The sequence below is a fragment of the Pezoporus flaviventris genome, unplaced genomic scaffold, assembly GCF_033815535.1.
Source record: "Pezoporus flaviventris isolate CSIRO_AGI_PZ_B2104156 unplaced genomic scaffold, CSIRO_AGI_Pfla_v1 ptg000066l, whole genome shotgun sequence".
NCBI lineage: Eukaryota > Metazoa > Chordata > Aves > Psittaciformes > Psittacidae > Pezoporus > Pezoporus flaviventris.
The window spans coordinates 24,681,862-24,698,697 of NW_026892614.1; the positions used below are offsets into that span (position 1 = coordinate 24,681,862).

The 16,836-nt window shown below is 38.6% G+C and overlaps 1 protein-coding gene across 3 annotated transcripts in view; it reads left to right on the forward strand.

The window, feature by feature from the left end:
• Positions 1-16,836, forward strand: part of TIAM2 (TIAM Rac1 associated GEF 2) — a 134,664-nt gene that overhangs the window by 94,773 nt on the left and 23,055 nt on the right. For 2 of the 3 annotated variants that reach the window (XM_061471592.1, XM_061471593.1), the window contains one exon: positions 8,281-8,384. In XM_061471592.1, the coding sequence (XP_061327576.1) occupies positions 8,281-8,384 (104 nt within the window). Of the gene's footprint in view, positions 1-8,280; positions 8,385-16,441; positions 16,591-16,836 lie in introns of those variants that run through there. The other variant, XM_061471594.1, reaches the window with a different exon arrangement.

Here is a 16,836-nt window from a genome sequence, read left to right on the forward strand (position 1 = left end):
AGTTAAATTCCAGTTAAAATTACTGAATTGAACTAACACCCCCATAAGTCTGGAAAATTTAATTGGAGATTAATAGGAGCCTGTACTTAAGGTCCATGGTACCTTAGTCATTTGCCCAGATTCATAGAGAACCCCAGTGAAGATGAAAGGTGAATTAAATTGCTTTGGCTTTCAGATTGATGTTTCAATTGGTATTTCTCATAAGTGGCTGCAACCTACCTGCCTTCTCCAGTGCAAATGTCTGTTGTGGGACACTTAATGAATCCTCCATGGGAGTTTGAATTCTACTTTTAGAGCTCTCTTGCTTTTCTCCTGATCACAGTTAATGTGCTCTTTGCAACCTAGATAGAAATTTAAAGGGCTGCAGAGACTGCAGGGGCTCTGTACTGGATGCCAGTTGCACACTGTTCTCTGCTGATCTCAGGAGATAACATAAGCCAAAGAACTGAAAGGTCTGATCCTCAAATAACAAGACACACAAGTTATGAATAACTGAACTAGTGAACCCAGCACCCTTCATATCTCTCTGGTGAAACTTGGATGCTTTCTTTAACAAAGATTGTGAGAATGTCTCTTGAAAGCCATTCAGTAAATTCCTGTGGATCAACTGTTACTTTTTGAAAGATCTCTCTTGAAGTCAGAAAGAAAAAGCAAACAGAAGGAAATGCTTACATACCTATTTTTAAACTTCACTACAAAAGAGTAAATATACTGTTGAAAACCTGAAATATATTTGGTTGTATCAAACCAAAAGAAATAAGCACATGTGCTACCTGCCAGGTTGAACTGTTTAAGTTATAGGTATTAGACTCCAAAGGAGTACATTCAGAGTTCACCACACTGATACTTCTCCAGGCAGTGCTGGAATGTTTCACCTACCACTCCCTGTTTTTCAGTAAGTTTGAAGGCATTAAGACCACCAAGGCTTTGTACCTTTCTGAGAGTTGGCTCAGACTTTAGTATGATTTGCACCAGGGATTTTGGAAATACTTGTTATCTTCTCTTGGAAGCTTACTTTTCTCTTGATAGTAACATTGGCTAGAAAAATATGGGAACTGCAAGCTTATCATAATTAACTGATCAGTCTGGAGAATTAACACAACAATAAGAAATGCAGCATTCCATACACCTAGCTTAACTTTATTACCCGAATGTAATATCTCATTTCCGTCCAAACCGTGCAGCTGTGTTATGGAAAAGCTCTGTAATGGGGAGAGGGAGAATATTCTACATGCTGAAGATTGGCTGTGTTGTGTTTTATTGTCAGTTTCTAGAGCATTTGGGAATTAGTGAAAATATTGAATGCATTCTTTCCTAGTGGATAGACTGGACCTCCTATAATTCCTTGTAATTACAGATCCTAATTTTTTTTCAAGCTAAAATTCCTATTAGTATTCTCAGAAATAAGTTGATGCCCACTTTTTTTGTAACATCTATCTGAAATCACTGGATAATACTAGTGTTTAAAAATGCTGTCAGTTACTCTGATTTGAGATCAGGGTATCTGTACTTTAAAGCCTAGACCAAGCTTGAAGCTCTGCATGTGTGTTTTAAGTACTCCAGGTAAAAAAACTGCATCAGCAAGGACATGAAATGAGAGCCCCATTTCCCTCTCATGTGCCAAAGAACTACAAATGAGAAAAAGATCAGTTTGTAGCAGAGTAACCGCTGGAGTTCCTTATTAAATGAACATCTGAGCTGGAATGAGCAAGTGACTGGGGTGTAGGGCAGCTCTTGGGGTTTCTTTACCAATGTGCACTTGTGATATAAGCATTCTTTTACCCATAAACACCCTTTGCAGTATCTTTACACATCAGTACTAATGAAACTTAAAGTATTTCTTGCACTCTACTGAACAGACAGAGCCTTTCAGTGATCTGTCCATGCAGCTGTATTTAGGTATCTGTGTAATACTCGTGCTACATTGGTGACAGAGAAACCTAGAATGGGAAACAATTTCCAGGCTCAGTGAGTCCAGTCCTCTGCTAGTCAAGGCTTTCAGCAACCCTGTTGATGCATTTATCCTATTTGATTTTAAAATAGGATAGAGTGGTTTTATTGTGTGCTCCCAGGTAAGTTGCTTATGTGATGGTTGAAAGCCAGTCTTTTAACTGAAGACATATATATTGAAGACGTGTATTGAAGAGAGAGGCATATTCCTGGCTGATGTTATAACAATATCTGCTGGCCTTGACCATTGCTTAAGTAGCTCTATCTCACAACTACATGTTGTTAAACCCTTCTTCACACTTCCATGCTTCTTTCATGTTTCCAACTGAGGAGCCACAGCTTATAGAAGGAATTGCTCTTACTGGTCCCTGAAACCTTGTTCTATGTAATTTCATTATGGGACTGTGGCCCCCATCTTCAAGGTCATGTTGCACCTCCTTTATGCATCTCCAGTCATGCTCTTAATTAATGCTGTGTATTAACTTTGAATGATTAAAGTATTTAATAAGAGTAATTCCTATTGTACTTTCTTTAATGAAACAAATAATGAAAACACCAAGTAAAATTGGTCCCCAAATCCATGCTAGACAAAATCTATCATTAGCTTCTCCTGGGCTTAGAAGTACATTCAGGCTGATCTACTGTTATATTATCTGCTAGCAGTTCTGCCTTAATTCCCATCCTTTTCATTTTAGCTAATAATTTCCCTCGGGATATTATAAAGATTTATTTATTTATTTACTTACTTACTTTTTTATTTTTAACTGAATTTCCAGAAGGTTGAATTTACCAAAGACAGATGTCAGGTTATTTTGACACAGTCTGTTTACCCATACTGTATGTATATAACTTTCAATTTATCTCCACATTGTAAATTTTTCTTTCCTAAAATTGATTGTGAAAGCCCTAGGTTACTACATAGGTCACAGATCTCATTAGATTTCCCCAGCATTCTTGTTTCTTCTTTAAACGTAGCTATTGCTTGTTATTCACCAGCTGCATCATCCACTTTTCCCTATCATCAGTAAAATCATTTATTAAAATCAGTGCTCTTTGAGTTTCAATTTCATATGCCAGGTTTACAGTGTTGAGGGCTAAGGAAAGTTTAATCCTCTGATGAGTTGCATGAGTTCAAATCTGATTGCACCCACCTCAAATATGTAATTTTCTAGTCATTAATTGCTACCCTGCCTCACTCTCCTCTGTTGAGGACAGACAAATTTCAGCCTGAGTCAGTCACATCCTATGGGACTAGCTTTACCATGAACTTTAGGCTCTGAATCTATTTGTTGTAGGGAATGTTTGGTGATATGATTAAGTGGATCAGTGGAGTCATGGATACTAGGAAAGATTTACAGCTGCTAGCTGCTAATCAAGCATCTTACCTTCACTGGAACAGACCCAGAACCCATTTGGTTTCCTCACCTGAATCTGACAGAACAGGTGATTTCATCTCTCTCCTACATCATGGATGAACATCTTGGTGTCAAGCTACTTCTTTTTGCTCTCTGTTAGGGATAATGTAAAGGATATGGTTTCATTCTGATGCAAAGCAAACTGTCTTTGAAATCTCAGAAACATTGCAGAATGGAAACCTGATTTTCCATATTGGCATAGTCACTATATTTTTACTGAGGTCAGGACTGCCTGTCAGGGTGCCTCTTTACTTGCTGAGGGTAGTTATCAAGTGATGCACTGAACTACTGCTCCTGCTAGGCCTGAAAATGGTGCCCTACAGTGGTCTTAATTTATCTTGGAGTGAGTGACTGAGTACATTTAATTTTGCTGTGTTATCTTCTCACGTAGAGCTGGAAGGAATGTTGTGTTCAATTACCATTGTCAGTAGAGTGGCAGGTAGAAACACACCCTCTTGCTGTACTTTGAAAAGGGGGTGGTTACACCACCTGCATAGTGCTTGACATGTGTTAACACTTGACATGCTTGTGATGGTTATTTAGCTTTTTTTTTAAATTGGTGGAAAAAAAATATTATAAACCAGAACAAGTTCTGAAGTATTATGGGGAAAAAGAAATCATAAAAGAAACAGGTTCCTCAGTTCCTATTTTCTTCTCATGGTAACTTTGCCTTTGCAGTGAGTGGCTAAAGTGGTAAGAGCAGTGCTGACTAGAAAGTAATTAAGGCTTCTTCATTAATTAAACAGAAAAAAAAAAAGAGATAAGTGACATTTGCATTTGTTGATGGCTTCTTTATGGTAAATGAATTGCCGGATGGTCGATGTTGATGTTTTCCAGTTGATTTCCTTTGGTATCTTGGCTGGGATTGTAGCACAAATTATTATTGTCTCACACATCTGCTAGAGGATGTGTTTCCACTGTACCTTACTGCTCACAAACATGTGAATAACTTCCATATTGACCACTTCTATGTGTATCACCACAGTGATGTGGGAAAGCGACATTGCTGTAGGCGTACAGAGCTCCAGGATATGCTGTATGTGTTTGTTTTTCTCACCAACTGTCCTGTGTGCTCTATGCCTACTTTTAACTGAATGTTGAGTAGTGAGGAGCATGACTTAGGAAGTATACTTTCTTTCAGTTTTCAGTGCTTACATTGTAATTTCTCTTGAATGGCTGTGAGTCACGTATCTGCCTGTGAGCAAGACACAATATTGTAGGAGTAATGGCACTCTTCTTTGCTGATGCCATTGGCAGATGAAGGTGCTAAGCAGGTTCTTAGTACTTGGTTGGTCATTGCTAGATACCAAGCAAAAAGTTTGTTATGCATTTCATATGATGTAGTTAAGCTTTTCACATAATGGCATTTTCTACCTGTACTTTTCTGAGAATTTTAGCGTTTATCTGAGGTTGCGACTCTTCTTGTTTGCTGACTGTATTGGGTTTGTGTGGCAAGGTTTTGGTAGTGGGGAGTCTACAGGGGGTGGCTTTTGTGAGAAGCCTCTAGAAGCTTACCCTGTGTCTGATAGAGCCAATGCCAGCCAGCTCCAAGTTTTAACTCAGTACTATCAGTTCCTTTTTTTTCTTCCAGACAGGTTTATCACAAGTATGTTAATAGAATAAATCTGATGTACTACTGTAATGGAGCTGTATAGTCAGACTGAGTCATGGTATACTCACCACTGCTATGCTGTAAAGTCCTTTAAGCAAGGTTTCCAGCAAAACAGTCTGTGTTCTCTTTAACTAGTCAGTAATGTAATTATAGTGAGGTAAGTGACATTAGAGATAGCTTTCTAAAAATAATAATATTAATTAAAAAAATTGTCAGGAAGTGCTGATTTGAACTCACATTTGGATGATTTTTAGGAATGTATATCTCCTTGCATTCTTTCCTATGCTCATGCCCAGCATTAATCCAGAATATTATATACTGGAATGATTTCATATTCTCACATCTTTGAATTAATTCAGTTCATAGTCTCTACAGTTTTATTGCTAGTTTTCCCTGAAATGGTAGTGGCTACCTGCCTGTAAGGTACACTACTACTTTTGAACATCTTTGTTAATAAGAATCCCATTGTAGAGCTAAATCTAAATTTGAATGTTCAAAGACAATACATTTTGTATGGTTTGGCTTGATGCTCCCTTTCCGTGTAGTACTAGAAGCAGAGAGAATTCCAATATTACACTTGCTGCTGTATTGATGACCTTAGGCTTTGCACTTGAAGTTACCCATTCTCCAAGGTAATACTCATTTTCTTTGCCCTTTGAATTTGGTTGGGTTTTTTTTTTGTTTGTTTTTAGCTATGTAGCTGATATTGGTGTTTCTGTGCTCTTTGGGAATAATTTGGTAGTTTATAGGAGCAGATCCAAAGGAAGTCTGCTTCCACAGTAAGAGAAGGAAAGAGAGACAGGATATGGATGCTAAACTGATCAGCGAGCCATACGTCCTTCCTTCCTTCCCTCCCCCTGTTAGTTTGTCATGCAACGTGCAGTAGGATGTCCTTTTCCACCTTGGATCCTTTCCGTGTAACTTTTTTTAGGTTTTACTATTTAAAATAACATTTGCTGTTGCTTACCCTAACTACCATCAGCAATGCATTCTGCCAATAGCAAGTGCTATTAAAATGGTCAAGGCTATATAGACCTACTGCTGACAGTCCTATAGACTACAAAGGAAAAACAAAGATTGGGGTGAAGGGAGGAAAAAATATATCATCTGGACAAAGTGATATAATGTTCTGTTTACCTACTTGGGTGGTGTCATCCTGATTTCTTCCGTTCTTGTTGTCTGCTGATCATTTTATCTTATTTTCCTCTTCCTACTTTTATACTTTCTCTTCATTGCTTACGTAGGTTAGTTTTACTTCCTGTTTTGTAAAGGACAAATGTATTGAATGCTCACTTTGTAAAATCAGAGAAAAGACATAGTTTTTTTTTTCTCATTAGATAGCTACCTGAGGTTAAACTCTAGATCCTTTATGCCACTGCAGAATCTCTCAATTGCATGCTGCTTGGAGGTATAGGGGAGAAGAGTGATAAAACCCAGAAGGCAAGTACAAAGAGCACAACCAAGAAAAAAATGGGAAGTAATATCCTTGGCATTGGCTCACCCCCACAAAAAAACGTTATTTAAAAGTCAGTTCAAATTTTAGGAGTTGGCTTACCTTTTGTATACCCAGGAGTAGACAGTGGTGAAAGTCAATAGGCATTCCTGATTTTACCCATATATGGAAGAGAGACTAAAAATTACTTTAAAAGTAGAGGGCAGGAGAAAATTTTTCAGGCTTGGTAGAGGAAGAGGGATAAAAGCATAATAAAATAAATAGACAAGTCACACTCCTTTTTAAGTTCTTAAAGAAGATAGGTGGTTGATTGATGGAGTTGTGTAAAATGTTTTTCCTGCAAAGGTGATAACTTGGGGTATTGCATGTTACACAGGCTCTGAAATATCAGGAGCCACACCTGTCTCCAGGAGGAAAAGGTAAAAAAGCTTGAGGAGAGAAAAGCAGTGGGACCTTGGTTCTGCAAGGATAGGGAAATGACAGAGTAGTCACATCTTTGGGTGAAAAGTGACAACCTTTATGCTAAGCTTGGCATAGACACCTTAGTAACATATGGAAAAATAAAATATCGAGATGAGATCATGCTTAGGTATTTGCATAGGTCTGTCTGCCATGTTTAGTCTTTCCCAGGAAGACTCCTCCTGGGCCTAAGGTGCTCTTTTGGCCATAAAATTCCCATTTTCCTCCCAGCTTCAGTCCATATTTGTCAGTTCTTGCTGAGAGGAGCTGGTCCTGCTCTGCAGGGACCACAGCAGCACCCAGGCAGAGAGATACTGTTGTCCTTCACAATTCATTATTGCTAACTCTCATGATTTTGCTGCAAGATGAGTGATACTTATTTTAATTACCACATCAGTTGCTGGAGTCAGTGATTAAATGAGAATCTTGCCTTTCACTTAAAAATAAATCTCCAGCATTTGTAGGTGTTGAGAAAGAGCTTGAAAATATGGTAATATGGTGTGAATTATACCCCAGAGGCTTAAAGGCTAGAAAACAAAGCAGCAAATTAAAACAAGGCTTCATTTTATTACTATTTTATCTTTTGAGGCTACTCAGATTGAGAATACTGCAGCTCAAAAATCACTTGTTTACTTCTAGAAGTTTAATTAGAATTTCCATGTAAATGTCTCTGCAGATTTTAAGCAGCCAATTGAGGCACTGTAAAGAAAAAAACCCATCATTTTTATCCGAATGTTCAATATTGTTGAATAGATCTTGAGTTTACATATAAATGTTATTAAAAGCTACAGTCTGTCAATAAGTAGAGCAGGGCAGCGCCTCCTTTGGTTTTTACAATGTGCCAGCTACTATGTGCATGGACTCCAAACTTGGTAAACTTGGTGGACTATTAGTAGCAAGAAGAGATGTTATCTGTATTATGAACTGTGGTGCCTACTCCAAGGCAAAATTCTCTTTTCTTAAATCTTTAAGGGATTCAGGAGTAAGTCATGATGAACAATAGTGTGCTCATCCGAGAACTACTGAGTGCATTTAATTATCCTCACTGGTTGTCTCAGCTCAGTGTGTGCTTATTACAGTTAATGCTACCTTTGAAAGCACACTGCTAGAAAGAGCGTTAGGTTTATTTTGGTAGATCAGATTTGTACATTGCTTCAGACAGTCTTAAGTGCCCAGCTGCTGTTTTGAAAGCAGAGTTTCCAGGCACAGTTGCTCCTTGCTTTGACCTTTTGTGTTATTTTTTTTTCTGGCAGGTGGAGAGGATCACAGATTTTGTATTCCTTCTCTACTATTATTTTGGCTAGTACCAAAAGTATTTGCAGATAAAAGCAAATAATTTTCCTGTTCCTGTCCTATAACACTCTAATTTCTTTGTTTTCTTTTGAATGCAGATTTTAGTAATGTGCCTGATGTCACATCCAGCTTGAAAAGGAGCAGTACTGATGGCATTCTGGACCAAGTGCCATACAGGGAGAAGATTGATCCACCTTTCAGGGTAAGAACATGCTTGATGTAATAGTCGTTATGAACAAAAAGAGTGTTGTAGTGTTAACGCTCTGTGTTTTGTGAGAAAGAATTTAATGTATTGCACTAATTTAAAAAAAAAAAAAAAGGAAAACCCAACAAAAATGAAGTAACAGACAAAAACCCCAATTATGTGTATTACCTTTGTTTAGTGTTTTATTATCTTGAGGTCACCTGACAGGTCATCATCTTTGGCACAGCTGGTGGGTCTCCAAAAGCAGTGTGATGAGTACAAATGGCAAATAGGTTGAAACTTGTTAAATTCATCTTTCTTTGTTGCTTGAAGCCAGTTCTCAGAGAACCGTAAAGCTGCTACAGCCTTCCTTCAAATTGATTCAGTTTGGTTCATGTTTTCTTTTTGCTGCTACTTCTACGGCTGTTGTTAAGACTGCAATGACCATAGCAATACTTGCTTAATGTCAGTAGTTTTACACTGGACTGCAGACTTGGAGAGGAACAGTGTTTAGGAGCCCAATCTCTAATTTGGAGTGCCTTTGTGTGTCTGCAGTTACTGTTTGACTTTGGTTGAAGTAATGGATGCTCAGATCTTCTCTCAGTCAGCACCTTGGAAGGTGAGGCAGGGACCCCCAGAATCCGTGTCCACCTTAAAATGTGTTGGTCTTCGAAGAGCAATTTTGGTCTCAGAGCAATTTTGCTCTGAGGCAGTCAAATTGCAGCTTGTGTCCAAGATGAACATCCCGCTGCTACCGTGGGAGTGTTCTCATGTTGGTGGCTGTAATTTTACTAGGCGTTGCAATCCTGACAACAGAAACATTTTTGTTACTTCTGTTGAGTTGGTTATATCTCCAAGCAAATTTAGGATAACACTTGCATTACACTCTTGCATAATACAAATGAAGTTATAAAGTTCTTATGGTTCTGCAATATATTACTGTCTTGTACTAGGTTGTATGAAAAATTGGTAGAGATAAGGCAGAACGTAAAAACTCTGAAGACGAGAATAGGGAAGATATATTGTGCCTCTAGCCGTACCTAGGGGAGCTGATCCTGTCTTACTTTTGGTATTATTTTGTAATCTGCCTTAGTCTATATAGGTGACTTTATGCAGTTTCCTGACAAAGTAATGAGAAGCCCAGTGATTGTGACTCTTCAGCCCACCTCCTGCTGCACAGGGGATTCCCACAGAGATAATCTATATCCTGTGAAACATATTGCTTACACTACTAAAAGTCTCTGCAACCAGACAAGAATGAACTGGATTTTCCTCCCCCCTAGGACAAATTGTTCCTTTGGAAGGGAAAATGTAGATTTCTATTTCTGTACTGTCCTGTTTCAAGGCTTCTGCAGTGTTTTAGGGGCAAGGATCTTTGCAGAAGCACAGAAGAGGTGACCCCAAGGCTTAGGATGACTCTGTAGCTGACTGCACCAGCAGGCTAGTGCTTGGGCAGGTTCCCCCAGGTGCCTTGGGGTACCCTGCTTGACCTGGCTATATGCACACCCCCTCATGCACTGTGTGGATATACGTGGCTGAGCTCCTGTGCTGATAAAGGGGAGGAGGTTTTGGAGCATCAGCTTTACTTTAGCAGAAAAACAAAGCCAGTCCTGATCATCTCTGTCAAATACACCAGATGACAGAAAGGGAGAGTTCAAGAGGATTTAAATACATGAAGAACAATTCATGTACACTAGTTGTTGCGCTGAACGTACTAAATATGCCCCAATGCTCTAAATGACGTGCTGCAATTAAAGATAAAAAAAAGGAGAGGGGGAAACACAGATCCACTCCTTGCCCTCTCTGCAGCCTTAAATCTGTCATGTCTAGCAATATTAATGGCTTGTACACAATTTGCTGAAGTAATGGGCTATGGCATGTGGCAGTTTGCTTCTTGGGTTGGCATGCAGGTCTGCTAGTGCCCTTTTAGAGAATTATCTGAAGCTGTCCTAGTTTTGTAGGTGCAAGGGGCAAAAACGGCTTGGCAGAGGCAGTCTGACTTGAACTGCAGCTGTAAACAAGCCTGTGACAGCTCTACAATTTCTGCAAATGGTTTGTAATTGATTGCTGTCTTTCTGTTGGAAGGTGCCTATTACTGTCAGAGCTTTTTATCTGAGCTTTTTGATTTCTCTGATAGATGTGGAATTAAAAACACCCAGACCTTACAGTAAATGTAGGTAATGTGTATATAGTAGGTGCTTTTGTGGTTGAGTATAAAAGGAATTAAAATGATTTCTGTCTTTATAGCTGTGATTTGAGACTGCTCGCCAGATGAACAACAGCTATTGCTAATAAAAGCTACTTTGAGGAAATTGTGCAGCCTCCAAAAGCACAGCATCTGGATTTGGGTTTATTTTTTCTTTTCTCTTTTGCCTTCTGTTTCCTGCACATGCTAACTTGACCCACGCCTGTGGGAGAGTAGGAGTGCAGACACCTCAGCATTAGGCAATGCTGCAGAAGTATGGGGGAGAGGAAATCTGTAGACTCTGCTCTGTGGAGATGTTGGTGGCGCTAAGAGGTTCTGAGCACAGCCTGAGCACAGCCTGGAACAGGAACAGCTTGGGATATTTCAGGGGAGAGGCAGCTAGAGATGCTCACTTCCCAGTTGTCAGAAGCTGTAGATACAATTACTTGGCTCTGAGGGGACAGACTCCTTTGAAGCTGGGTTGAATTTTGTCCCATAAAATGTAAGTAAATAATGGGAGTCTTAAAGCTTTGGATTTAATGGCTGCATGTCTGATTTCTAGATTTTGTGTTTCTCATTTGGAGCATTTTTTTTTTTTTTTCATTATTATCTTTTTCATCTCATACCAACAACCTAAGCTTAAGCATCATCTTAACTGAAAGTACAGTGAGGCATTTCAGAAGTTCCTTGTAATCTCACAAGAATGAGTCTTTTGTTGCATGTGTACTACATTCAAACATGGGTTCATTCAGTCATTCATTTTTTGTAGCCCAAGAAATTAATCAATTTAGAATAGTTGTATGTTTGTGTTTCAAGTGAGAACTAAAAAATTAATTAGAAAGGCAATAGAGGATTGTTTCATTCCAGAAAAGGAAACTATTCCTTAGTTATAAAATAATATTAAAAACATATGGACATCAAGAGCCATTAATTCAAGATGCTCATTAGTTTTGTCAGCTCTGTAGTTCTGGGATGCCCATTTATACCTTTAATACCTTTAACACCTTTAACTTTATTTTCTATTTTATTTAACAAGGTTAGATGTTATACTTCTAACACATTCTGCTGCAGTACATTTTCAAACTGTGTTAAAATACTGTTTGCTGTGGCATATCGTCCTTACAATTGTTGGTTCTGGAGTATGTAGGCGTGCTGTTGACAGAAGAATAGAGGACCTCAGAAAATGTAGGAATTGAATATGCTTGTCAGTGCAATTAGTTTTAGTTGTGTTTATTCATTTTGAGAACTAATTATCTGTGTTTCTGGTGCTCAGTTAAATCCTGGTGTGTTGACAGTTGCCAAGAATCAAGCTCTCTGTACATCCAAGTAGCATGAAGCTGAATAAATAAAAAAATGCAACTTTTCCTTTAGCTACTCATGATTTCTAATTGCGAACTGCATTGGTTAGAAATACTTTCTCTAACCCACAGTTTCTTTAAAGATGAAGTTTAGAAGTCTGTTACTAATTTATCTTTAATTTGTATTTTCAATATATTAAAAATATCCTTTTATGAAAGACAAACATAGCTAAAAGGTGAAATTTTACCATTTAAGTACCTCTTATTCTATGGTCTCTTGTAAGAGTGCTGCAATCTGACTTCCAGTTGCTCTGAATCTTTTGAGTATCATTGGAGTTAAGTATTTCCAAAATCATATTAAATTTGAACAGACAGAAAGAAGGAACTTCATATAAATGCATGTGTGAGGGAGAATATTATTTTACAGATCTTAAGAAAAAGCCTTAGAGTAAAGTCTGTGAAATATTTCACATAACTTCATTATAGTCTCAGCTGTATATTAGAGTTCTTTATGAAACCTAAGAAACCCAGTAAAAATAGCTAATGTGATGGTTTGTAATCATGGTAAAAATAGTAAATGAATGCAGAATGGTTTTATGCTGGCATCTTCAAAAATTAACATTGCAGATGCAGAAACGGAAGCTACTCAGTGATGAGACATTTTGGATGTTAACAAGAATTTGCCCTCTAAAGAATGGCCAACTGGTTTGATTTTATAATGTTTTTGAAGTAGTGCTGTATTTCTTTCAAACAATGAAGTAAAATTGATTCTGGCAATAAGTTGCGCATAGAGACTTACAGAAATTGCCTTTGCTTTACTGTTAACTCTTAAAATAGTCAGTCTACTCTCAGAATGGGTTACTGGTCATTCATTAGTATGCGTATATATGGCCAAGTCTATCCCACCACCTCTTAATAAAAAATAAGTAACAAATACTACTCACTGCAGAGGGAGAAAACTTTTTTTTCCTTGGGAATATCATTCTTAATGCGATGAACAGAGAGTATGATGAAAAATTTCTGAACACCTTTCCTTAGCATGGACTGCTTTAGATTAGCTCAGCTCACTGCTTCTCCACTCCTGTGTTCACTTGCCGTCTATCTGGTCAGCAGACCGAATGGCATCTTTGGCAAATGAAAATCTTCATCTCCTGCAGGATGGAACATTTTCATCAAATACTTTCAGCTTTTTATAGGGATGAGGTGCAGATCAGTATTATGGCCCTACTTGAAATGTCTATATTTATAGATATAAGGGAAAAAAATAAAGTAGAAAAACCTATGTGCTTGGGCATTTCAGAAGTCTGCTTTTGGATGCTCAAGTTTCCTACGCAATGTCAAATCATCCTTCCAGTGCTGTTGAAGTTTGTGTATTTTGTTTATTGTGATGCCAGTTGTGGACAGTCCTCCGTTTGCCAGACAGGAGTTTTTGCAAGTACAGCAACAAGCAGATGTTTCCATGAACTCTGTGTGTCTGGGACCATGTTGAGGAATCTGGTTTTTGGTCTTCCTGCATGCAGTCCCGCTTCCTGTGCTCAAGGAGCCAATGCGCAAATGTGCCTAAATTGGATAACTGTCGAGGTTTTTCTCCAACCCTTCCAATCTAAAGTGTATGTGCAATTGAGCTGCTGATTTGCATATCAGATGCTGCCCAAGTAGTGTGAATGCTGAGGCTGGGTCAGAAAGCAAACCCATCTTCCCACTTCTGCATCATCCAGCTACCACCACAAGTTTCCCAAGACAGTGCTTTCAACAGATGAAAAACATGTGTCATGATTTCAAAAAGGAAATCCTTGTGTTACCTATTAGCTGACTTCATATGGCTATTTCTGTAATGAAAATCAACAAGTATTGTAAAGAGTTTGCTACGCTTTTGGTTTTGGCCTCCTGTATATACAGCATACCCATGTACCCAAGGGATGGCTTTCATAAATTGAAAAAATTAGTATTTTATCTTCAAACTGTCTCAAACTGATTTTGAAACCCCTTCATTAGAAGTAGTGCTAAAGCCATCAAGTTCTCATTCAGACAGACTAATTTAAGGGTAAAAATCCTGAGATATAATATGCATTCAGGTCTAGGTTGAAACCTGAATTAAGAATGCCTGTCCTGTTGCTGGTGGCTGAATTCTCAATTGTTAAACTAAAAAATGTGGTTTGATTTTTGGGGAGAGGAAGTGGGCAACTATGACAGTTGCTATGGAATAGTAGAGGCAAAAGCAGTTAGTAATCATTATTCATGTAGTCCAATCCCAGCAGAAAATTAACACAATTGTTCGATGTTTATGGTTTGTTTGAATGGTATTTTATTTTCCAAAAGAAAGCAAGTGAATGCTAGGAATTATGTATTCTTCTGACTTGTTACCTAGAAAACATTGTACAAGCATGTGATTTGTAGCATATGTGCTGTAGGATAGTTCGGTACACCATTACTCAAAACATAACCAATGACCTTCTCTTGGCACTGTCAGTAAATGCTATATATGTGGTCATGGTGGTTAAATTACTTATTTTGATCTGGTGATGACACTCACTTACTTTCAGAGATGAGATAAGGATCATCATTCTGGGTGTGTGTATGTAAGAATTGGACGATTGTCTTTCAGTGGGTAAATGTCGAGAGATGTGGTGTTTTTTTTCCCATCAAAGTCCAACAGTTTCTTAGTAAAACTTTTCAGTGAGAAAGTTAAAGATTTACCAAAATATACTGAATCAGAAAGAAGATTTGTAATGATATGGTGCATAAAACATAAAAACTGACAAGTACAAATTGTATTTTGATTACATTTAGAATGGTGTGGCAGTGTATGTATGTATGTCAACATGTGTCTGGTAGGTTTCAGAGCTGTGTTTCTCTCCATTTGGTATAAGTGGCATCCTTTCTTGCCCGTCAGTTAGTGACCTTTATACCCAAAACATCCCAAAAGAAATGTTAATATTGAAATAAAACTAGGGGAAATCTAAAACAAACCAACCAACAACAACTCCCCCCCCCAAACCCAAAAGAAAGCAAAATAAAAATGTGTGTGGATGAATTTTAAGCAAAGACTGTAAAATGTTATTCTTCAAATAAACATCAATTGTTGAGTTACATTGAAAGAAAGCCAAGTAGAAATGACCAGAAGCTCAACAGAGGTCCCTCTGGGAAAAGTAAAATAAGAGGAAGAAAAAACTACGATGTCCATAAGGCTCCAAACCTATTTCTTGCATGGAGGCAATCTCGGTTAAATGATGTTCATGGTGATAGCTTCTCATTAGCTCTATTTTGCATTGCCCAGGCAGTTTGCACTTGCACAGCGTGTCATTAATTGCAGGAGAGCTGCCTGCCTGAAGGTTTACTCAGCATCCATAGGATATTAAGGATCTTTCCTTTATTTTAATTGTGAGAACTTCGTTTTAGCAGTTGATGAGATCCAGAAGCTTGGGGAGTAATCTGCAATTAACATACTTTTTTTTCCCCTGTCCTTTGTAGGAAGGGGGTTAACAATGATGTACTCTCAAAATCATGTATATTTCTCTGCAATACAGGTGTCATTTCCTTCCAGATGTGAGATGCATTTAGGGAGTGTAAGAGGTAACATGGGAACGTAGCATGTTCATCAGCAGTGGTTTTGCTTGATTCCATTGTGCCTGGAGGAGACAGTTCTGCATCAAAATCTAAGGAGAAGCCTACAGGAAGCTCTGCTAATTATTGTGCTTCCCTTGCAGACAGCCCAGCCTATAGTGAGCCCAACCAGAGTTGTTGGCTCCAGAAGTGTGAAGCCATGGCTGGGCCCCTGCTGTCATCATGTGCCTTTTGAGGAGAGTGTCAGTGATATGAATGAAATTGTAGCCTGTTAGAAGTCTGTAAGAATTTTTCTCATTAATTCAGGATTTTATTCCATCCCTCAGAGAAGACACCAAAATTGATGGATTGCAGGTTACAGAATGCTTGCCATTAACCCCAGACCTGGATTTCACTTCGTTGTTTCGATCCTGTAGTTCTTTAAATGCATCAGACCCACAGTATAGATTGTCCCAGATTCAAATACTGCAGTTGACTGGCAAACATAGTAAGGAGCCCTGAAACCATAAAGCTCAAAGCATTAAAGGTGCTTTATTTAGAGTGAAATCTGTAACCAGATGTTAGGTCAAGATAGGGTCAAGGATGGAGACCTGTGTGCATAGTTACTGGTAGGGAGGCATAAGAATTCCAAGAAAGAAGAGCAAAGGGAAACTGCAGTTCTTGTATGCAGAGGTGTGAACTTGTGTTGCTCTGTTTTGTGCTATTACACTGAGTCACTGGCATTTGGAATTGATATTTGTTGTCTTTCCTCTGGCTGAAGGAAATGTCCTTTCGAAAATACTGTGGCAGTTGTCAGTGCAAAATGTGCAGATGTTTTTGATCAGGAGAAGAAATTGTGATGTATGGATGCTTGCAAATGAAAGAAGCCGGTGGGAGAATCTCTTACAATGCAGCTATTCTTTGTAGTCTTCTGGGAAAAATCCACAAGGCTTGCCTGCAGATGAAAAGAGAAGCATATGACAGCAGTCCTGGTTCATTGCGACAGGATACAGTTAGCAGTGCCTCTGGAGATGCTTGCGACTTCACCAGTGAGGGGCAGGAAGTCGCCTGGGAGTCCACCACCCTGGGCCTCCAAAGGCAATCCTTGTCACCTGCAGTGCAGGATATGATGGCAGCATTTCGCTTTGCAATGAAAGGCAGTTATCTAATCACACTTCTGACAGACCCAGGGAACTGGGTAACCTCTTTGCCCATTGTAGATTATTTGGTGGGTTTGTTTTAAGAGTTTGACACTATTCAGTTAACGTGCTGACTATAATGTATGTGTTTTCCCCTTGTGATGCAGAACACTGGAGCACAATTTTAGTGCATGTCAAGGTATGTCATGTGCCCAGCAGTTACCCATAAGACACAAAGTCTCTTAAGGTTTCACAAAGTTGCAGTATAGAATTTCAGACAGATACCGCATCCTGGGTGCTATTAC